Source organism: Antechinus flavipes, chromosome 3 (genome assembly GCF_016432865.1).
Source record: "Antechinus flavipes isolate AdamAnt ecotype Samford, QLD, Australia chromosome 3, AdamAnt_v2, whole genome shotgun sequence".
Taxonomy (NCBI): Eukaryota; Metazoa; Chordata; class Mammalia; order Dasyuromorphia; family Dasyuridae; genus Antechinus; species Antechinus flavipes.
The window spans coordinates 624,028,888-624,052,494 of record NC_067400.1 but is presented as its reverse complement, the minus strand read 5'-3'; the positions used below and the strand labels follow the sequence as shown (position 1 = coordinate 624,052,494).

General features: G+C 50.7%; 1 protein-coding gene across 1 annotated transcript; it reads right to left on the bottom strand.

Annotated features, from left to right (window-relative positions):
* Window positions 1-57: 57 nt before the first annotated feature.
* SULT2B1 (sulfotransferase family 2B member 1) lies at window positions 58-22,448 on the bottom strand. Its single transcript, XM_051989750.1, has 7 exons — window positions 22,243-22,448; window positions 7,713-7,852; window positions 7,317-7,525; window positions 6,600-6,726; window positions 5,550-5,644; window positions 562-742; window positions 58-249 (listed from the first exon to the last, which is right to left on the bottom strand). Exons 1-7 carry the CDS (start codon window positions 22,299-22,301, stop codon window positions 89-91), a joined length of 972 nt encoding a protein of 323 aa, XP_051845710.1. The 5' UTR covers window positions 22,302-22,448; the 3' UTR covers window positions 58-88.
* Window positions 22,449-23,607: the final 1,159 nt, after the last annotated feature.

Below are 23,607 nucleotides of genomic sequence, written 5' to 3'. Positions count from 1 at the left end.
GGCCGGCCCCTGCCCCACCCCGCCCCCAGCCTATCTCAGTAAGCCACTCGGGACAAGTTTGGGGCTGTGTGGTCTTTATTTCCGGGGGTTACAGGTCCCAGGCCCTCGGGGCCAGGGCTGGGCTGGTGTCCCCAGGGTCCTCATCCCAGGGGAAGCTGGTCTTCAGCCCCTGCATCTTCTCTCGGTACGCCCGGTCGAAGACTTCGCTCTGGGATGCTGTGAAGTGGTTCTTCCAGTCTCCACATACCCCTGGTTCAGCAGGAAAGGACGCTGAGGGCCGGGGTCTCCGCCTGGGTCCCCCTCCCCTCCCCTCCGGCCGGCCCAGGAGAGCTGCGCTGAGCTTCTCTTGTCAGCCTCGGTTTTCCCCTCGGGAAATTGGACTCTTTAATCTCATGACCCGGCACCTACCAGGCCTGGGGCTCCAAAAATAATCAATGAATGCCAAGTTCCCCCGCTAGCCTCAGTTTCCCCTCCCTGTTAAATGGGGATATGGGATTAGAGGTTCCCAGAGACCTCCCCTCGGAGAAGTTTCCCCAGCCCCTTCCCCCACAGCCCTCTGACCTTTCCTCAGGAAGGCCCCCTGGCGTTGGTCCAGGATGATGGAGGGCAGCAAGGTGTAATTACACATGGTGTTCTCCTTCATGGTCCGGAAATCCGAGTTCTCCACCACGGAGTCCAGCGCCGCCTCCTCCAGGGGGTGGCCCACGAACTCAGAGATGCGCCGGACGGAGCCCCGGAGGTCCTGCGGGATAGAGGGGGTGACCCGGGGGCTGGGGAGTTCCGGGGGACGCCGCGGGGGCCGGGGAGCTCCGGGGGACGCCGCGGGGGCCGGGGAGCTCCGGGGGACGCCGCGGGGGCCGGGGAGCTCCGGGGGACGCCGCTGTCCTGCCCGTCCTCGGCGCAGGCTTCCCCTGCAGCCTCTCCCGGGCTCTCCGGAGCCTGACTCTTCTCCTGTCCTGCCTCTGCTCTGGCCCCTGCCTGCAGATCCCCTCCCTCCCGGTGTTCTGCGGCTCTTTGGTCCTCCACTTCCAAGGCCTCCCGGCCTCCCTCCGGCCAGCTCCTGTGTCCCGGGCAGCGGGGTCCAAGGCTGCCGAAAGCGCGCACGCGCGGAGGGGGCCTGGGGGCGGAGAGGCTTCTGAGGCAGCAGTACAGAGCCCGCACACTGGCAGAGAACCCGGATCACAGGAGTGAGGGGGGCCCCACAACGAGGGAGCCCGAAGAAAAGTGGGCGCAAAGGGGCCTGGGGGCGGCCCAAGTCAATTTATTTGAAAATGGAATATGAGCAAGGCTGCTTGGAGGCACTAGGTGGCGCAAGAGACGAGCTAGCCCCACTCATTAAGGCCTGTTTCAAATGCATCGACTAGGACTTGGGTCTGACTGGGCAAATCCCACCCGCTGTCTGCCTTAATCTCCCCATCTTTAAGGGGGTAACGGCCGCAGCTCGCTCCCAGGGGTAGAAAATATTTGCAAAGAGTGATGTAAATCTTAGGGCAGCTGGATGGATGGAGCCCAGCCCCAGGGAGACTCCTCCTTCCTGAGATCAAATCCTGCCCCAGACACTTTCTAGCGACATCACCCTGGGCAAGTCACTTCACTCTGTTTACCTCGGTTTCCTCATCTGTAAAATGAACTGGGGAAGAAAATGGCAAATCCAAAAGGAGTCACCAAGTCAGACATGACTGAAATAACCCAACTAACAAAAAGTAATATTAGCTATTATCATTAAGCGAGAACGAGCAATTCCCTCAAACAGCGCTGCAAAGAGTCTATCCGAGAGAACCATGGACCTACTACAGAAGTGCAGCGGGGAGAGCCCCAGCCTTAGAAAAGCAGCTAAGCTCGGGGCTCTGGAGAGCCAGACAGAGGTGGAGGCTACAGGTGTGGAACATGGCATGTACTGTCCCTACTTTGGGTCTATTTTGCTTTTTCTGGGGAGCGGAGGAGGGGAATCAAGGGGCTTCCCACGTGCGAATGATAGTTTCCTGGGGGAGGAAGCCCCTTGCCTGTGTTGTCCCAGTTCCTCTTCAAGTCTAGCATGGGGAGTCCCTAGCTGACTCCCACTGTTGTGGGCCGGGTTATTTGGGTTCCTGGAGAGGGGGCAGACAGGGAGGCGCTGCACAGACTGGACCATTGGGGTGCAGTGACCTTCATTTGTCATTTTCCTGAAGCCCAGAGAGGGTAGATGTCTTACTTAAAGTCTTAGACTCTTTCTTGCATCCTCATTTTAAAGGGATTCCAACTCTGTTATTTTCAAGATGGGGAAACTGAGGGGAGGAGATTAAGGCATTTCTTTCCCTAAGGGCAGTCCGAGACCCAGGCTGCAATCAGCACACCTGAGGCAGGCCTTGACAGGGCAGAGATGACCCTTTGGGGACTCCACGTGGGCTCTAAAAGGGGCGAGGGGGGCAGAGGCAGGCTCCCTGCCACGTCCCTGGGCCCGGCTGGTCCCAGGCTCTCGGGGCGGGTAAGAAGGGGGTTTGAGCCCCTCAGTGTAAGGTCCTCCTCTCCCCACTCAGGGTCTCTCTGGAAGGTGGGTGTTGGTGGCCTCCTCCGAGGTGTGGGCTGCCCCCGAGTGACCCCGGCCAGAGAGAGGAGCAGGCTCTGAACCAAAGGCTGTGCCAGCGGTCTCAGGGGCTTCTTCCCTGTCCGAGAAGCCAGAGGTCTTAAAGTCGGAAGGACCCCAAGGTGACCAAAGCTGCGTTTTGTAACTGAGGAGACCAAAGGGGAGGGACTTGCTGGGGCCCCAGGGCCCCCATGCAGGGTCATCATCTGAGGCGACCCCGAGTCTGGGGCTCTGACCGCTGCACAGCATTGCCTGCCGCAGGCCGGATGCCGTGGGCCTCCCCAATATCAGGGTGCTGCCCTAAACTCCAGAGCTGTTTTCCTTTTGGATGGAGCCCAGCTTTGGGGAGGGGGCACGTAGTTACAAGAGTGAAGGAGCCTGGGACAAGAGGGAGGATGGGGCCGGTCACCGAGGGGCCGCTTTGGCGCCTTCATGAGCTTCCCACCGTTTCTGGCCTCTCTGAGCGCGTGTCTGTGCGGCGGGGGGCACTTCGGTCCCCAACGTCTGCAGGGCCCCGGATGCAGGACCAAGGGGAGCCCCCCGCTCCCCACAGGAGCCCGACAGCACCCGCAGAGCTTCCCAGTGTGAACTTGGGCCCGAGGCTTTGTGAGCCCAAGAAAGGCTGACGTTCGGGGACAGCCCCGAGACAGGGCCCAGTCTGGGTCAGCAGAACCCGGGCGAGAGGCCCCACCTCAGGCTGTGGGAGCGTCTGGGGACCGACCGGGGCCAACGGCTTAAAGACTGAGAGTGTGAGCCAGGCCAGCACGGGAAAGCGGCAGGGGAGGGGAGCCCCAGGGCTGCTGTCAGAGTAGTGGGGGGCGAGGCCCCGGGAGTGGGGAGAGGGGTCCTGGATCCGAGGAGGGACCCCAGCTGAGGAGATGAGTCCCTAAGTCAGAACCGAGGAAGCAGAGCAAAGAAGGGGGAAATGAGCACTTGCTTTGGAGATGTGGAGAGGACTGGGGGGATGGATGACCTTGGTCATCTCCCTCTGCCTGACAGGGATCAAATGGCCGTACCTGTCTCTCTGTCTCTCTATCTCTTTCTCTGTCTGTCTCTCCCCCCTCCCTTTCTCTCCCCCCCCTCACCGTCCCCTCCCACCTTCAGCCTCCCCCCCTCCCTCGGCTGGCCAATGGCAGCTTCGGGACAAATCTCCCAGCAGCTCTGCCCTCGAGCTCCCTGCCCGGTTCAGGCTCTCGGGCCTCCCGGAGGACGCGCTGGCCGCAAGATTTTGCCCATGACCTGCTCTGGTCACGCCCTTCGGCAGCTCCGGCGCCAGGCAAAGCGGGAAGGACCCGCCGACCTGGCCCGAGCCGGTCCCTGCCTGGCGCCTGCCAGTCTCCCCCCCCCCCCCGGCCGGGACCCCCGCCTCTCGGACTGCTCCCCGCTGCTGGCCCGGCGCCCGGCGTAGGAAACGCTCCGTAAATGGATCCGACTAAGGCGGGCCCAGGGCCGCCGCTTCCAGGAGCCTCCCCCTCCCCCGCCCCAGGTGGCTCCCCCTGTCACTTCTCACTGGCTCCTTTAACTCCCCCCCGCGGGGGGCTGGGAGGGACACGGGCATCCCGCCCGACCTGTCTCCGAGCAGGGATCCCTCCCACAACCTGTGGGACCGGTGGGAGCCGCCCCCGCCCCCGCCTCCGTGGGGGGCCTCCTGCCGGCGCTGAGCTGTTCCCCGGGGCGCCAGGCCCGCACCGATCCCCGCGAGGCCGAGGCTGCCCCGGGAGCCCCGTCCGGTGGGAGGGGGTGCAGGAGAGCAGGGGAAGGTGAGCCCGCCGGCAGCAGCTGGGGTGGGGGCTGGGAAAGGCCTCGGGCGCCCCCAAGAGGTGGGGAGGAGGGAGAGCCCTGCAGCTTGGGGCCCAGCTGGCGCAGAGAGGGGAGGGAAGGGGACGGGTGAGCAGAACAAAAAAAACGGATCGGAGGTCTGGGGGAGGGGGCGGCTGATCTCGGAGGTAGGGGGGAGGGGGCGGGCTGGTCTCGGAGGTCCCTGGGACTGGGGGAGGGGGCAGGCTGATCTCGGAGGTCCCTGGGACTGGGGGAGGGGGCGGCTGATCTCGGAGGTCCCTGGGACTGGGGGAGGGGGCAGGCTGGTCTCGGAGGTCCCTGGGACTGGGGGAGGGGGCGGCTGATCTCAGAGCGGGGGGGAGGTGCGTGATGTAGCCCGGGAGAGATCGGAGACCCCTTAGTGAGAGCCGAGGATGAGAACGGGCCTGTAAGGTGGACTGTGAACCGGAAATAGAGGAGGGGGCAAGACGGGCTGCGAACGTAGGGATGGACGCCCAGTGGGTGGGGACAGACGTGGGACTCTAGGTTAGAAAGAGGTGAAGGCTGGATCAGGAGCCGTGAGAACACAGCGCTGGGCCGGAGTCCAGGGGGGCCGAGAGCACGAGGGAGAGAACTGAGGAAGAGATGGGGGGGGGAGGCGCCGGCCCGATCTCAGAGGCGTGCGCCGCATTCTGCTCCCCCCTCCCCCACCCTGACCCCCGCCCCGCCAGGCTGGGGCTCCCAGAGCCGCACCCCCACATCTGCCCCGCTCAGACCCCCAACAGCTCCTGGAGGGGAAGGCTCGGCCCAGAGCGTGAGGGCCCGCAGGCTCAGGAGGTCAGACCGAGCTGCCCCGAGTCATCCCGGACAGCCGGGGTGCTTGTGACGCATTTGGGCCAGCCAAGGGCTAACGAACCCATCCGGCAGAGCGGGAGACTGAGGCCCAAAGACGTAACTTGTCTGTGGTTACGTCAATGGGGGGGAGGGGTGGTCTCATCCCTGGATGCTGCCCTCCAGCCAGGGCCAGAAGGTGAGGGACCGAAGGGGGAGGGGCAGGGGCCTAAGGGACCGAAGGGGGAGAGGCAGGGGCCGGGGGACTGAAGGGGGAGGGGCAGGGGCCTAAGGGACCGAAGGGGGAGGGGCAGGGGCCCGGGGGACCGAAGGGGGAGGGGCAGGGGCCTAAGGGACCGAAGGGGGAGGGGCAGGGGCCTGGGCAAAGTTTGCTGACCTCTTGTAGCTCTTCATAAGTGATGAACAAAAAGTTGTCCTTTCCTTCCATTCGCATCCAGCCCTTTATGTGATCAAACCAGGAGCCAAATTGTACTGAGAACATGGGGAAAGGACACAGGAGCATCAGGGGAGCACTCCGTCCACCAGGACCCCGCCTCTCTTCACTTCCCATGGGCCCGTGGGACTCCTGTGCCCCTCCCCCCCAGTCCCCTCCGACATCGGGCCTGATAACCTGCACGGCCCTGCCGCCACTTCTTCATTCACCCTCCCGTCTCTCTGGGGCTCTGGACTAGCTCTCCATGTTCTTCAGTCCCTGTCTCCAGGGACTCCTCCCTCTCTCCCTCTCTCCCTCTCTCTTTCTCCTTCCCTTCCTTTTCCTTCCTTCCTTTTTCTTTCTCCTCCTCATCCTCCTTCTCCTCCTCCTCTTCTTCTTCCTCCTCCTCCCTCCCTTCTTTCTTTTTCTTTTCTTCTTTCTTTCTTTTCTTCTTGGCCTCCTTTAACTCTCACCCTTCCTTTCTTTTTCTCCTCCTCCTTTCTTCTTTTCTTCTTCATTTGCTTCTTTTTCTTTTCTTCTTCCTTTCTTTTTTCTGTTTCTTCCTCTTCTTCTTTTCTCCTTCTTCCTCCTCTTCTTCTTCATCATCCTCTTCTTTTTCTTTTCTTCTTCCTTTCTTTTTTCTGTTTCTTCCTCTTCTTTTCTCCTTCCTCCTCCTCCTCCTCCTCCTCCTCCTCCTTCTTCTTCTTCTTCTTCTTCTTCCTCTTCTCCTTCTTCTTTCGCTCTCCCTCCCTCCTCCCTCCCTTTCTTCCTCCCTGCCTCTCTTCTCTTTCTACCTCTTCCCTCCTTTCCACTTGTTTCCCTATCTTTCTCTTTTCCTGGTCTCTGGATACAGTTTTGTCTCTCAGCTGGGGCCTGACCCGCTTTTTGTCTGCCTGTTCCATCTCTGCTCCTCTGGGTCTCTCTGCCTTCCCGTGACTTTCCTTCCATCTCTGTGCCTGTTCGTGGCTGCCCTCCAGCCTTCTGACCCGTGTCCCTGCCCTGCTAGTTCCTCACATTCTCCGTTGAGAAAATTTTGCAGGAATTGGTCCGGGCTCCCGGGGTCCTTGAGGTGCCCAGCGATCTTGGAGTAGTGGTAGAGGGAAACCAGAACATCTCGGGGGTTGCGACTTATGTAGATCACCTAAGGGAAGCAATGGGGGCTCGGTCACAGAGCAGCCCCCCCTCCATCTCTGGAAGTCGTGGGAAACATAATAAGAGTAGGGGGTGGGGCAGCTTGGAACAGTCTGAGACCTGGGGCCGGAGCCCTCCATCTTCACCTGCCCGATTGCCTCAGCCCGGCTCTAGCCGTTATTGGGACGCCTGAATGGGCCAGGGAAACGAAAACTCTCGTATCATTGGGAGGAACTGGCCTCCCCAGCCAGGAAGCCAGGGGAATAAGAACTAGGGCCCCCTGGGAAGACCGAGAAGGGAAGGGACGGAGCTCAAGATTGGGACAGCCACTGAGGAGATCCTGGGACCCTGGGGATGGACCTTGGACTTCCTCCCCTGCTGCTTCGGACCCTCCCCCAGGCTCCCCAGAGCACCCTGGCATTTTTGATGGACCTAAGGTGCTTCCCTGGTCCCTCACGACCTTCACAGTGCTCCATGGAGGCCAGAGAACTGAAATGGCCCATTTCAGGCCCCACAGATACTCAGGGTCCGAAGCCAACTTTGAATGTGGGTCTCTAGGACTCCACCGGGCTCTGCTTATGCTCACTGGTCCGGGCTTACCTTGGCTTTGGAGTTGAAGAAGTCCCGGGGAAAGAGCTGAATGGGAAGGTGGGAGCTGATGAGGCGAGGATTGGTCATCTGCATAATGGACAAGGACCCTAGGATGGTCTCGCACCAGGGCGCCCGCTCCCAGTTGGGGACTGTGCGGGCCCAGGAGGGATCCCCGTCCTTCAGCATTACGCTCATAATCTCAATCATCCAAGTGGTACCTAGAGGAGAAGATGGAGGAAAAGGAAAGGGCTCAGAAGAAAAGTCAAGGACAGTGACGGGGGGAATCAAGGGAGGTCAGAGGGGACACCGAGGGAGGTCAGAGGACAAAGAGAGCGGGTGGGTATGGAGTCTTTGGAGTCTGCGTCCTTACTCTGGGGGCCCAGGACAGGACCAAGTTCTTCCTACCTGATTTGGGGTAGGTGACAATGAAGATGTCCTCATCCCTGACCTTGAAGTCCTTCTCCACATAACTTATGGTCTCTGGAGAGTAGAGGCCCGTGGGGAATTTGATGCCCTTGTATGTGAAGTACTCTCTGGTCATCTCTCTGAAAGGAGAATTTCAGGGTACTTTCCCTTGCCCCACCAGCCCCCCCTTGGCCCCCGACTCGATGTGCAACTCTGGAAAAGTCATTTCTCTCCCACCTGCAGTTCTGCCATCTCTGAAATAAAGGTCTTGAATCAGAGGGTCTCGAGGAAGTCTTTAGGTTCTGAGATTTTTGTAGGTTTGTAAGGCTGTGGGGGGGGGGTTGGGGGAAGGGCCAAAGGGCACAGATTGGCCAAGTCGAGGCTCGGAGAGGGTAACGAGGGCCCACGAGAAACAAAGCCCATGGAAGGGGCGCTTGGAACCACCCATGGAGTGGGGAAGAAAGTGAGACCTTGGAGAGCTCCTTCTCTTCCCTGTCTCTCTCTCCGGTCTCTGCCAGAAGCCAAGCCCTTGTTGACTTGCCTTAGGGCCAATTCATCCTTTAAGCCAAGGGGGAGGGAGTAGGGCTCTATTCTGGATCAGGGTGAAGAGGGTGGGAAGCCTGCGGGAATTGACATGTGCAATAGGGGAGGGGACTCTGGGCATGGGGAAAGCAGAGAAATAAACGTTTGTTAAGCATGTGTCAGCCGCCATGCTTTCTGATGATTATCTCATTTGATCCCCACAAGAACCCTGAGGAGGCAGGAGTTACTGATACCCATCTTACAGATAAAGAAACGGAGGCAAACAGACTGCCCCTAACTGCCTCTGAATAAGCTAATAGGAACACGATTTAGAAAAAAAAATTCCAAAGACTCAGAGGAAAGAAAGATATGATCCCATACTCTGCAATGTGATGGGGAAGGCCCCTTAGGAGGGATGAGAAGTGCTCAAGAATGACACTCACAGGACACAGAGGGAAATAATTCCCATGAGGAGGAATCGTTATTCCTCACAAAACGTGACATCTAGCCGAAGAGATGTATGTAGATGAGCAGGGAACACCCCAATCAACTGGCGGAAGCAAGATCAGGAAATAGAAGGTGACTATAAGGAATGGCTTCTATTTAATCTTATAAAAGTAACATCAGAAGTAATAAAACCCACAACTAGCTGAAAATGCTAAGTGAAGTTGAGTCATTTTGAAAAATCTTTTAAAAAAAACTACATTGGTAGAAAAAAGGAGGATTCAAAAAGGAACTCTATTTATGGTGGATGTAACTGCTCGATTCTTGATTTTTTATTTTTGTAAAGAAGAATGGCCTTGGCGGTGGAAAGACCAGGAAAAAAATGATCGTGGATAATGAGGGAGGAACAACAAAACGTCTGTTTCCAGAGGAAAGAGAGCAGAAGCTGCCAATTTTAGGTCAGTGAACTTGACTTTGAATTCTGACAAAATTCTGGAAGGGATCATTAGAGAGATGGAAAGAGAAGCAGTGATTTCAAAGAGTCGGCCCAGGAGGCAGCTAGATGGCGCTATAATAGATACAGCCCCAGCACTGAAGTCAGAGGACCTGAGTTCAAATGAGACCTCTGAAACTTTAACTCTTACTAGCTGTGCGACCTTAGGCAAGTTACTTAGCCCCACTTGCCTGGCCAAAAAAAAAAGGTAAAGAAAAAATAAACAAAGAGCCGTCCTTGCTTCATCAAGCTCAGGTTAGGCTCAGCCAACCTCATTTTCTTTTTAAGACTGAATTATTAACCTGACAAATGAGGAGAGTACTATGGATACAGTTCATTTAGATTTTAATAATTTTAATAATAGATTTTAACGATTCCTCCTCATGGGATTTTAATAAGCTTTTGATAGAGTGTCTTCAACTTCTTCTTGTGAAAAAGATGGGGAAAAGTGGACTAGTCAATAATAGATGGATTCAGGCATGGTTGGATAACCAGATTCAAAGAGCTTAATGGTTAATGATTAGTGCTTCACAGATTTTTCAGAGTGCCCCTGGGGGTATATATTTGGTTAACATGTTATTGCTTACTTGGGCAAAGGTACAAGTGGAATACTCATCAAAATGGCAGATGGCACAAAATTGGAAGAGATATTTAGCAGAATGGATGACAAAGTCATAATCGAAAGGGTCTTAAGATGAAATTCAATAGAAATCAGCAGATTCCAAAATAGGAAGAAATCTCATAACTGCTCCATATTGCTTAAGGAAAAGTCGCCTGACAAAGTAGTGATTGGGAAATACAAGAAAACTGGTTGAAGAATCTCTCTTTAATAAATAATTTTTCTAGCCAAGGTCAGCAAAAGTATATAGCCGGAGGCCAGGGATTAATGGGAAGAGTTCAGTCAGGAAGATACATATCTGCATGCTTCCTTCCAGCATGGGAACTGATCCGGCACAGTGATCTGAGCTGTGCAGCTGGGTCCATTGATCCAGAAACTAGTCTGTTGACCCAGAAGCTGGGTCACTAGTATAAAATGCATTGAGAAAAAGGTCACAGATGAGTATAAATCAAGCCTAAGGTTACATTGAACAAAGAGCAGGAAAAGGAGGCAACGACTGCTGTTTGGTTCTGACTTCTGTTGGGGTTTGCACATTCAGCTCTAAGGAGCACAGCTGAGGAAGCAGGGGCCCTAGCAAAGATGAAGACTAACTTGTAGTCTGTCACTTGCTCCTGAAAACCCTTCTAGCTAAGCTGGCAGAGCCTGGCCTGGGGCCAGAAGTAGCTTACTGGTGCTCCAACTCTGGGCCAGACTAAAGAAGTTTCAACCAGACCCAAAGTGGGATCAAGAGTGTATAAAATTCAGTCTAGGAAGGTGGCAATCAAACATTCAGACTGCTTAAGATGCTCTGAAAAGCTTGAAGGTTTCTAAGCCACCTCTTTTATCCTTGGAAAACACAGAAATCAATACCTGGAGAAAGGCTCCAAGAGAATAAATTTAGGACCCATCAAGATTTAGACATTGCTTTCATAAAAGCTCAGAGCGTAGCCCTAACACAAACTCTCAATTCTGGGATTAAGGATAAAAGAAAGGATAAACAACAACAACAAAAAAGACACTCACTGTGGACCACAACATAGCATTTACACTCTTTCTGTTATTGTTTGTTTGCATTTTTGTTTTTCTTCCCAAGTTATTTTTTACCTTCTTTCTAAATCCAATTTTTCTTGTGCAGCAAGATAACTGTATAAATACGTATACATATATTGTATTTAACATATACTTTAATAAATTTAATATGTATGGGACTACCTGCCATCTAGAGGACAGGGTGGAGGGAAAGAGGGGAAAAGTTGGAACAGAAGTTTTTGCGAGGAGCAGTGTTGAAAAATTACCCATGCATATGTTTTGTCAATAAAAAGCTATAATAAAAGAATAATAAAATAAAATAAAGACACTCACGTAAGAGCTGTTACAGAGCTAGGAACTCCCAATAAATGAAATGACATCTCTTGTGGAAAGAATCTGAAAAGGAAGAACTACTCTAGAGGAAAGTCTTGGAAGGAAAATGAACAGTTTATGTATAAACCTAACTCATTCAATGATTTCCCCAAAATTAGAATGAATAAGACAGAAGTGAATGACTTCATGGACCTAGGATATATGTTAGAAGAAAGCCAAAAAATTTTTTTAAAAAGGAGAGGAAATATAAGATATTTTATATCGAAACAATTGATTTGGAAAACAGGTCACTGAGAATTTTTTTTTTAATTATTAAACTACATGAAAGCCAAAACCAAAAAAGTTAGTTTGGATGCCATATTTTAAGATATAATTGAAAGCTTCTCTGACCTATTAGAAAGAGAAAGCCAAATGAAAAATATAATTCACTGATCAATTCTTGAAAGAAATTCTAAAATGAAAAGATCTCAGAATGTCACCACCAAAATCTAGAGTTTCCAGGTCAAAGAAAAAAAAAATGATGCAAGGATCCAGAAAAGAAAAAAATTAGGTCACACATTGAGAAGCTGTTTTCAGAATCACACAAGATTTGATGGCTTCTGGGCTAAAAGAGAGAAGAGCTTGGATAAACAATATGACCAAAGGCAAAACATACAGATTTAGAACAAAAACTATCTACCCAGGCAAACAAAAAGGTAACTACATTTGGGCAAATAGAAAGAATTATTTGCTTAATGTTTCTTAGTTCAGTTTCCTCATCTGTAAAGTGAGGGGAAATTATCTTCTTCATAGAATTTTTGTGATGATCAAACGAGATAAAATGTAAAACATTGCAAATCTTAAGGTGCTCTGTAAATGCCAGTTAATAGTGTTAGAAGAAATACCACAGGTCATTGTGATAGACATAAGAGGGTTCTGGGAAATAGTTTATAATGTTTTGATGCTCTTAAAAGAAGAAAAGGGAAGGGAAAGGAATATTCTACATAAGAGTGTGTATGTGTGTGTGTGTTTATTTACAATTTCATACAATCTAGATGAACAAGCAGAAGACTATACAAAAAAGGAGGAAGGGATTGGGGATGGGCTTTACTTGAACCTCATATCTGAACTTGTCAAAGGTCATAATATGTATACCCATATAGTACGGTATAGAAATACATTCAGTTCAATGCAAAAATAGAGAAGAATGGGATAGGGAAAAAGGGAAATGGGGAAATTTCAGGGAAGATAAATTCAGAGATATAGTAGTCATAACTAAAAACAAAAAAAACCTCCAGCCTTGGAGGACTTAAAGGAAAAGAAAGAAAAGGTAAGGCATATGATTAGTTGTTTGGGGAAAGGAGGTGGAAGAAGATTACAGCAAGCAAAATTCATTAGTGCTGCTCATTGCTCACTCCTCTCTTCTTCATAAAGATAGAGCTGAGGGGGAGAGAGGAAAAGGCTTGAGAAAAGGCTAGAGGGATATATTATAGCTATATGTAAGAAGGATTAATCCACTCATAAAGTGGAAGAGGATACTAGAATGTTTTAGAAATCAGAATGTCATAATATATCATTTACAGGAAAGACACTGGAATCATAAAAATTCATACAGAGTTAAAATAAGGGGTTATTATTCCTCACCTCAATTGTTTAAAAAGCCAGGAATAGTAATCATGATCTCAGATGAGGCGAATGTAAAATTAGACTTGGTTAAAAAGATGTAAACATGAAAACTACAGGTACCAAAGATAACAAATTAATGTTGAGGTGTGACATACTAAATTATAGTTGTTCTATTTCTCCCTAAAATTTATTTAGCTTAAGTACAGGATACCCCCAAAGTCTGCAGTTTTAAGTTTTGAATAACAGAAAAGTATAGTGAGACTTTGGGGATATCCAAGACTCAAATAAAAAGTTAAATGAATTTCAGAGAAAAATAGACAATAAAATGATAAGTGGAGAATTTCAATGTATCCCTTTCAGACTTAGAGAAAACAAACAAAAAGCAACAAAAATGAAATAAAGGATCTGCACAGAAGTTTTAAAAAATAAAATATGAAAGATCTAGCCATATTTCTCAATTTCACATGACACCTTTACAAAAATTGAATGGGTATTAGGACATAAAAACATCACAAACAAATTTAGAAAAATTAAAAATTTCCTTTGCTACTTAAAGTGCAATAAAATTATATTGATGGGAGAAAATATTAAAATTTATTAGAGAATAATAAGAGATGATCAAGTTAAAATTTTTGAGATGAAGCCAAAGCAGGGCATAAGAGAAATACAGAGAAACTCTCAATATAAAGAAAAAACAGATTAATGAATTGGGCAGGCAACTAAGAAAAACCTAAAATTCAATAAACTAAAAAACCCCATTTTAAAAAAAATCTGAAAATCATTGAAAGGGGTAACAAAATTGGAAGCAAAAAAAGAAAAATAAATAAAACTAAGAAAAAAATTGGAAATATCAATAAAATATGTAAATCATTAATTTAATATCCCATACTTGAGTTAAAAAAAACTTCAGAGAGAAATAGAAAAACTATAATTTAGTATTGCTTAGTGTCAATATTAATTTATGTCTTTGGTACTTGTAGCTTCCTTGTTTACATCTTTCAGCCAAGTCTAATTGTCTAAGAACAAGGAAAATAAGATTACCAAAAAAAAGGAGAATTTACAACAGCTGTCCATAGTAGGGTACACAGTAGACAAAAGTGCTGGTCTTGAAGTCTGAAAGAAGATCTGAGCTAAAATCCAGCCTCAGTTACTTAAAAGCCATGTGACCCTGGGAAGATTGCTTACTTGTTGCTTGCCTCAGTTTCCTCAACTTAAAATAAGAATGAAAATAGTGCCAATCTCCCACATTTTTGTAAGGATTCTTAAAAAGCACTTAGCACACTTCCTGGCACATAGTAGGTATTATATAAATGCTTTCCCTCACAATACATGAAAAGGATAAAGAAAAATATTAGAAACTGTTCTACCCAGCTATATATCAATAAAACCAACAACTTAAATGAAATGGAAAATTTTTTACAAAAATGAAAAATACCTAGAAAAACAGAACAAAAAATAGTTCATTTAAATCACTTAATTTTGGAAGTGAGGGGTAGGGGAAGAGATTGCCCAATTCCTAAGTAAACTCTCAAATTAAGAGAGCTGCAAGAAGAAATAGACAGCAAAACTATCATAATGGGAGATCTCAACCTTGCATTCTCATAATTAAATAAATCAAACCACAAAATAAATAAAAAGAAGTCAAAGAAGTAAATAGAATACTAGAAAAGTTAGATATGACAGATCTTTGGAGAAAATTGAATGGAGACAGAAAGGAGTATGCTTTCTTCTCAGCAATTCATGGAACCTATACAAAAATTGACCATATATTTGGACATAAAAACCTCAAATGATAAGTAAACTCTCAATGAAGAAATCCCCAAAATAACCAAATTTACAAATAAATTATTGAAGATTCACAGAAAAATCTATTCCACCATTACAGAAAATTATTATTATTATTATTATTATTATTATTATTTGCTCTGAGGCAATTGGGATTAAGTGATTTGCCCAGGATCACACAGCTAGGAACTTTTCAGTGTCAGGGACCAAATTTGAACTCAGGTCCTCCTGACTTCAGGGCTGGTGTTCTATCCTCTGTGCCACCTAGCTGCTCCCATTACAGAAACTATTTGCAAAAATGAGAACAAACATCATATATCATTAGATGCAGGGGGAAAAAACTTTTGACAAAAACACAAGTTTAATACCTGTTTCTTTTCAGAGCATTAAAATATCCATGAATAAAAAGACCTTTCCTTAATAGAGTAAGCAATATCTATTAAAAACTGAGCCAGTATCATATATATCTAGGAAAAACTAGAAACCTTTCCAAAAAGATCAGGGGTAAAGTCAAGGTGTCCATTGACACAACTATCATTTGATACAGGACTAGACAGGCTATAGAAATAAGAAAAGAAATAAGACAAAAAGAAATTGAGGGACTAACAATAGGCAAGGGAGAACATAGTCACTTTTTGTTGATGATGTTATGGTTTACTCAGAGAACCCTAGAAAATCAAATAAAAATTCATTGAAATAATAACCAGCAAAATTACAGGATACAAAATAAATCAGAACGCATTATCAACATTTCCATGTATTATCAACAAAACTCAGAGGAAGGGACTAGAAAGAGAAATTCTATTTCATATAACTATAGAAATTATTTAAAAAATTTTTTGGTTCTACTTACTAAAACATACAGGGATGATATGAAAACCATTAGAAACCTCTCTTTGGGGAATTAAGGCACACCTAAATAACTGGAGAAATATTGTTTGTGTAAGCTGAGACAATATAATAAAATGACAATACCATCTAAATTAATAGATTACCAATATACTAATATACTACCAAACTACCAAATGATTATATGACAGAACTAGAAAATATCATAAAATCCATATGGAGGCAAAAAATATTCAAGATATCCAAGCTAAATAATGAGGTATTCAAGATAAATAACAAAAAAGGGGGGGGGGGATGAAGGAAATCGAGGTTTCAAACTATATTATAAAGTAGTAATCAAAATTAATTGGTACTTGTCAAAAAATAAAAAGATGGACAATGGAACAGATTAGGTACATGACATATAGAAGCAAATGAACCCAGTAATCTTGTGTTTGATGAACCCAAGGACTCCAAGTCTTGAAGTAAATATTCACTATTTGACAGAAACTACTGGGAAAAATGGAAAGCAGTCTGGCAGAAATTAGAATTAGATCAACACTTCACATCAGATACCAAGACAATCTACAAATAGATTAGTGACTTAGATATAAAAGGTCACATCATATACAAATTAGAGGAACAAGGAAGAAATTATCTTTCAGATCTATGGAAGAAAGAAGAGTTTGTATGCAAACAAGGAATAGAGAGAATCATAGATGATAAAAGAGTTTTGATTATGTAACAAAGTTTTTTGCACAAATAAAGTCAATTTATTTAAAAATAGAAGAGAAACAGTTAACTGGGGAAAAATCATTTGTGGTTTTTCTGAACTGAAAAAAAAATCTAATTTCTTTTTCTTTCTTTCTTTTCTTTTCTTTTCTTTTTTTTTTTTAGACAATTGGGTTTAAGTGACTGGCTGAGGGTCACACAGCCAGGAAGTGTTAAGTGTCTGAGACTAGATTTGAACTCAGGATTGAAGTCCTCCTGACTTCAGGGCTGATGCTCTATCCATTGCACCACCTCCCTGCCCTAAAGTCTCCTTTCTAAGATAAAAATAATAGCCGGTTGAAGAACAAGAGTCACCCCCCAATTAATAAATGTCATAAGAATAAGAAGAGGTAGAGTGCTAAAGAAGAAATTCAAACTATCAATAGCTATCTTAAACATGATGCACCCAATTGCCTCAGCAAAAATAAATGAATAAACACAATCCAAATGACTAAATTTAGATAAATGCAAATTAAAGCAAGTCTCAGAAACTTATACTCATCAAATTGACAATGATGACAAAAAAGGAAAATGATTAATATCGGAGAGGCTACAGGAACAGGCACATTGATGCACTATTGAAAGAGCTATGAATTGGTCTACATATTCTGAAAAGCGATGTGTAATTATGTTCTGCAAAGAATGGCTGAACAAATTATTGAAAAATTAGTATGCTGCCAAAAATTATGAAAGGAGTGACTTCAGAGAAACCTACAAAGACTTGTATGAACTGATGCAAATTGAAATAAGTGGAACAATTTATAACATGTCAACAATTCGGAAAGGCTTTGGAACTTTGACCAAACCAGTCTTCCAAAGGATGAATGATGAACCATGTTGCCCACCTCCTAAAATAGAGGGATGAAACACACATCTTTCAATATGGCCAATGTGTGATTTTTTTTTTTTTTTTTTTGCTAGTAACATAACCTTGGACTGCATTAAAAGGGCCATGGCTTCTAGGAATAGGAATGTGATAGTCCCACTGTACGTGGAAGTCGTCTGACCTCATTAGTATTGTGCTAAGTTCTGGGCGCCATGATTGATGAAGGACATTCGTACGCTGGGGAGTTCTAGGGGCAGAAAAGCAATGGAGTGAAGGGTCTTAAGCCCTTGTCTTGTGGGGAGCGGTAGAAATTGGGCGTGAAGATTAGACAGGGATGGGCTGGGGTGTGGAGGCTGTCTGCAGTTATTTGAAGAGGCGTTGAACGGACAGAGTACATCTGGTTCCAAAGGGCAGAACCAGGAGCAAACACAGGAAGTTAGGAAGAGAAAAAATTAAGCTGACTCCAGGAAAAATTTCCTCCTAATCAGTACTGTTCCAAGTGGACTGAGCCACTAGGGGCACCGCAGTGCACAGAACATTGGTTCTGGAGTCAGGAAGACTCGTCCTGAGTTCAAATCCAGCTCAGACACTGACTGACTTTTAGGCAGCTGTGTGACCCTGCACAAGTCACTTCATCTATTTGCCTCATTTTCCTTATCTGTCAAACAAGAAGGAAAAGGCAAAGGCAGATTATTCAGGTCTCTTTGTCAAAAAAACAAAAACAAACAAAAAACCCAAACCCCTAAATGGGGTCGCCTAGAGCTGGACACGCTGAGAGACGACTGAGCGAGAGGAGCAGGTCAGACTCCCTCCTTGTGGAGGCCGGGCGGCCACTTTTCAGACACGGCGCAGTTAGTGCCTTTGGTGGAGGGGGAGGACCGGGGCCTGCTGAGGGTCCCTCCAGCTCCCGCAGTCGGGGGCCCCAGATCCAGATTCAGAACCATCCTTTTCCAAAGCCAGAAGGACTCTGGATACAAGCAAACGGGTGTTGGGCTGGACTAAGCTAAGCTGGATGCTGCTCATCCATGTATTTAGCCGGAGCGGGGAGACAGCCCAGAAAGGGGGGCAGCCTTGCTCAGTGTCGAGCGGCAAGACCAGAATCCCTGGGAAGCCTGTTCCTGACCTGAATCCAGCTGGACAAAGGAGGAAACTGAGGGAGTCACGCGCAGCCCCAAAGGGCAGCAGCAGACATCTCCAGCAAGTGGGACAGGATGGGGCACTTGGGTCCCCAAGGTCCAGCTTTCTCAACCTGCCCCCACCTCCCACCAGGCCCCCAGTGCTCTGAAGAGGAATATTTAGGCCAGAACTGAAATCTGACACACCAGTCACCTCTCCCAGGCGGAAGAGGCTGGAAACAGAAATAACTTCAAAAAGGGCTCACCGGCAGCAGATTCAAAATGGGTTATTAAAGGGAACTGGGATGCAGGGGGCCACTGGTCTCTTCCTGCCTCTCTCCCTCCCTCCCTGTGCCCCCTGCCACCCTGCCCCCTCCCTGTCCTCCTCTGCCATCCTAACCCATCCCTGTGCCCCTTTACCACCCTGCCCCCTCCCTGTGCCCCCTGCCACCCTGCCCCCTCCCTGTGCCCCTTTACCACCCTGCCTCCCCCTGTGCCCCTTTACCATCCTGCCCCTCCCTGTGCCCCTTCTGCCACACAGCCTCCCACCCAAGCCCCCTCCTGCACCATTCTGCCACCCTATCCCCTCCCTGTGCCCCTTTACCATCCTGCCCCCTCCCTGTGCCCCTCTGCTACCCGGCCTCCCACTGCTTTCCTCCCACTCGGGGCCTCCTCTGTCAAAGGAAAGGGTCAGCCTCCACTATCTCTTAGGGCTTCTCCAGCTCTAATTCCTGTGCCACTGAGCCTTCAGACACCGAGGGTCTCCGTGGGCTCAGCCCAGGTGCAGGATGGGTAGCGTGCTGGATCTGGAGTCAGGAAGCCCTGAGTTCAGATGTGATGAGACATGAGTTGTGTGACCCAGAGCAGGTCATTTCCTCTCCATTTTCCTCCTCTTCATCATGAGGTAACAAAAGCACCCATCTCCTAGGTGGGTGTGAGGATCAAATGAGACAAGAAAGTGCTAAATGAGAATTACTGAGGGCGGGGACGACACGGCTGGGCTTGGACCCGGGGCTTGGCCCTCGCGGGAGGAGATGCTGACTCGCGACGGCGGCAACGGCCAGTCCCTCTGTGGAACACGGCGACAGCTGGACATTGTGCGCCCCAGGGTTTGCCCCCGGAGGGGCCGGAGCAGAGCGGGCTTTTTCAGAGCCGCCCCATGCACATCTGAATGTCCGAGGCCATTGTTGAGGATTAGCTGCCGGCCCTTTGGCCCGGGACCGGAGACCAGATGTTCCTGGGCCCCAGAAAACAAAACAACCTGAGGAAAGTACAGGCAGCCGAGGAGGGGCTCAGGGAGAGGCTGAAGGAGCTGGTTGGATAAGGGGGCTGCTCCTGGAGAGCCGTGGAGGGCTGCCCCCCTCCCCCCGGGCCGGTGGTCCTGTTCCTCATCATCACCTCGGACCCGTTCCTTCTTCCAGATCCCCCTCCGGGGGAGTCAGGCTGGAGCAGGACCGCCCGGGCCTGTCTTGCTTCCCCGGTAGAATGAGGGATTGGACTTGGTGGCCACTGAAGCTATTGAAAAGCCCCCTCCCCTCCTGACCGGAGGGCCCTGGCCTGGAGTGGCTGACACCCAGGGGACAGAGGGAAGCCCTGAGAAAGCCTGCCAGCGGCCCGATGCCGTCTCCCAGGCCCCTGGGCCAGGAGGCCTGGCCGAAGCCGGTCAGGGTGCCACAAATATGTTATTGCTGTTGTGTGCACTCGTGGCTGACTCTCCGTGACCCCGTTTGGGGTTTCCTTGGCAGAGAGACAGAGGTTGGTCATTTCCTTCTCTAGCTCCCTTTACAGATAAAAAAACTGAGGCAAAAAGGGGTGAGTGGCTGCCCAGGGTCAGATAAGCATAAGGAGTCGGAGTAGGACTGGAGAAGATGAGCTGTCCGGGCCTGACTCTGGGGGCGAGCGGGGGGAGAACTGACCAGCTGCAGAGCAGTAAAGGGGGGAAGCCTGGCTCTCTATGGTCACTGGAGGAGCTGGAAAGCACATCCCGGAGGAAGGACGGATGCGGGTGTGGGGGAGGGCCGACTAAAGCGCTGAAGGGAGGACGGGGACTGCCTCTGACCTCTCTGTATCCCCAGCACTTAGCCAGGAGCCTGGCACACAGTAGGTGCTTCAGAAATGCTCGTTGACTGACTGAGAGCCTGAGGGAAGAAACTAAGAAATCACAAGTTAACAGAGAGATTTAAGGGGGGAATAAAAAAAATCACAGGGAGATTGTGAGGGAGAAATCAGAGATCCAGAAGGAAGAGATCCCAGGTGGGAACGAGAGAGCGCAGAAATCAGAGATGAGCAAAAGACAATAAAGAAGAATGGAAGATGATGCGATGGCCAGAGTGGAGACTTTCCAGGAGGCAATGGCCGATTTTCCATCCGAGAGAGGGAAGAGTGGTCATGGAGGAGAGACCAAAGGAGGAAAGCCCTGAGAGATCCCCAGAAAGCAGAAGGGAGAATCCGAGGCGAGAAAGAGATGGGAGTGGGGAAGGGGTGGGGAGGGAGGAAGGAAGGCTCACGGGAGAATGAAGTGGGAGGGAGGAAGAACCAGAAACGCCACCGAGATAAGGGCAGGGATCATCATAACAAAGCAGAGACCGAATGGGAGATAAAGAGTCCCAGGTTCTGGGGAAACCGGGGGAGGCCTCCCCATGCTGAGAAGATCTGGGGAAGAGGAGCTTGCTTCCAACCTGCCTGTATCCCTGCCCTTGCTCTGGCCCCTGCCCCTCACAGGCGGTGTCCCTGCCCTTGCTCTGGCCCCTGCCCCTCACAGGCGGTGCCCCTGCCCTTGCTCTGGCCCCTGTCCCAGAGCGTAAGCTCTCTGCGGGCAGGGACAGGCTGGAGTTCTGTATTCTCGGTGCCTGAGACCTGAGCGGGCCTTTAATAGTATTTGATTTAATCATTTGAGTTCATGGAAGAACTGGGGAGGCGCTGGAACCCCGAAAAGGCTGAGAGAAGAACTGGGGTTTCCAGAGGGGTCGGAAGGGGACGGCGGACACTGGAGGGGAAGGCTCAGGGAGGGACGATCCAAGACTGGAGCGGGAAATCGTGGCTCGGGAGGGGACTGACGCCAGGAATCAGAAGGCAAGGAAAGATCAAGGCCAGAAGTCTGCTGATGGCGCTGGGGACGAGTGGAGAGACCACTATAGAGAGAAAGGAAAAGGAGGCCATCCCAGAGGCGTCCAGAGGAAAAGGGGATGACCCCGGAGGCATCCAGAGGAAAAGGGGAGGACCCCAGAGCAATCCGAGGAAAAGGAGGCACCCAGAGCCGTCCAGAGGAAAAAGAGACGACCCGGAGTGATCAGAGGAAAAGGAGGCCTCCCCAAGGCCGACCAGAGGAGGACTGGGCCCTCACCGAGAGACTTAAAGCAGTATAGAGTGGCTGGAAGTCAAGGGGTTCAGATCCTGTTGGGGCCACCAGCTCCCATATGGTGTGATCTTGCATCATCCTCAGCCAGAGGATTGCACTTGGATGTCCTGGGAAGTTCCTTCCTACTATTTCTCAATTCTTAAACCTAAGATCTCGGAGGAAGGATTAAGATGGGGGAGATAACAGAGGGAAAGGATCTGGGATGAGAACAATTTGAGAGAGGAATCAGAGATGGAGAAAAGATCAGGGGGCAGCTAGGGGGCGCAGTGGGTGGAGCACCTGCCCTGAAGTCGGGAGGACCTGAGTTCAAATTTGACCTCAGACTGTGTGACCTTGGACAAGTCACTTAGCCCCAACTGCCTCAGAAAAATCCAAGAAGAGAGCAGAGGCAGGGAAGACACGCGGACAGATGAGGGAGGAGACCCCGGAGGGGTTCGGCCGCTGGGAGAGAGCGGAGAAGTACCCAGGCCGTCGGGATGTGTGGGAGGACCCCCCGGACCGGGCGTCCCTGGCTCCGCTTCTCCCCGGAGTCCCTCGTGCTCCAGAGCCCACGGGTCTCCGGGGTGGGAGGGGCTGTGGGGCAGGAGGCCGGGCGGGAGCTTTGGGTCTCGGTGACCTCCGGACTCGGACGTCAGAGGCTGAGGAAGAATGGAAGGTTCGGCCGCATCCGGGCGGCGCAGGGCGAGGAGCCCCGGGCGCCGGGGAAGGGGCCCGGCCGGGCCGCGAGGGGCGGGAAGCTGAGGCGGGGCGCGCGCCGCCCGGAGCCCGGGCGGATCTGCCGCTGGACAGCGCCTCCGGCCGCAGCCCCTCCCCCAGCTCTCACCTGACGTCCAGGGCCACCTCGGAGTTCTCAGCGATCCGGGACGCGAAGGGGCCTTCCATGGCGGGGTCCCAGCTGGGCGGGCGGCTGGCCGGCGGGAGAGGGGCAGCGGGCGCCCGGTTCGGCACTGGTGCGCTCAGGAGGTCCCGGCGACGGCGGCTCCCTCTCTGCGCGCTGCCCACTAGTGCCAGAACTCCAGATGGGCGGGGTGGGGCTCAGCCGGTTCCTCTGGCTGCTACCCACGCCATGCCCCGCCCCTCGGCACCCCTGGGAGGGGCCGGGGATCTCTGAAGGTGCAGAGGCGGAGGGGGCGGAAGGGAGAGACCGCATCCCTGCTCTGAGCAAGCGAGCGGGGAGCGGGGCTACCCAGCCTGCGGGAGCCCCGGCCCCTCCCCGCCCCCCTCACGGCCCGGGGCATCTGCCCTAAACCCTGCTCGGGTCAATTCAGCCTCCCCGAAGCCGACCCTCCTTTGGGGGGCACGGCGGCCCCTTAAGCGGCCGGACAAAGCCCCGGATACTTTGTGACTCTGAACCTTGGTCTGCCTCAGTCTCCCCACCTGTCCAATGGGTATGACAATAGTATCTACTTCCCAAGGCAGCCGTTGGGAGGATCAAATGAGCTCACACGTCAAGCACTCTGGGTAAATGTTACTGTTTGAAGGGAGCCCTGAGATCTCTTCTAGGCGTTTTGGGGGAAAGGGGCTTCTGGGAGCCTCGGAATCAAAGGGGGCACCGTGGGTAATGGGGAAGGACCCAGGTGTCAGGACGCCAGGCAGCCAACGCTTCCCTCCCTGGCCTGAGGCCTGGGCCCTGTGCCCTGCTCCCGCTCCCTCTGACTTAGTCAGCCGGGCCTTCCTGCTCAGTTTCCCTGCTCTGGGCCTCTATCATCCTTCAGGTTTTTTCCCATCCTCCCCAGTCTGAAATCTGTTCTGCTTCAGCAGTGAGTGGTGAAGGGGGCAAATGGGGTGCCAGCAGCACGTGGCTCTGCGGCCCAGGAAGCTGTTCTCTCCTCCCCAAATCCTCAGCTCCCCGGGGCCTGAAGGCCTCTCTAGAGAGGGGGAACCTGGACTCTCAAGCGAAAGGGGGCTTGGAGCCGGGAGCCGCAAGACTGGATCGTCGGGATTTGGGAGACAGTGGGGGAGCCCGGCTGAGGAAATAGAGAGCCTGGGATCCCCGGGAGACTCATTAGGGTGGGGACGGCCCTCCAACCCCATGCACCCCAGTGAACATCTCACCTCCTCCCACTGGCCCTGAGGGCCAGCCCAAAACGCATTGTGCAAAGGCCTGGGAGTGCATCTGCCTCCCACCTGTGGGGGAGGGGAGCCCCCTCCTAATCCCCATCCCTTCTCCGCAGGCCCTGCGGTGCTT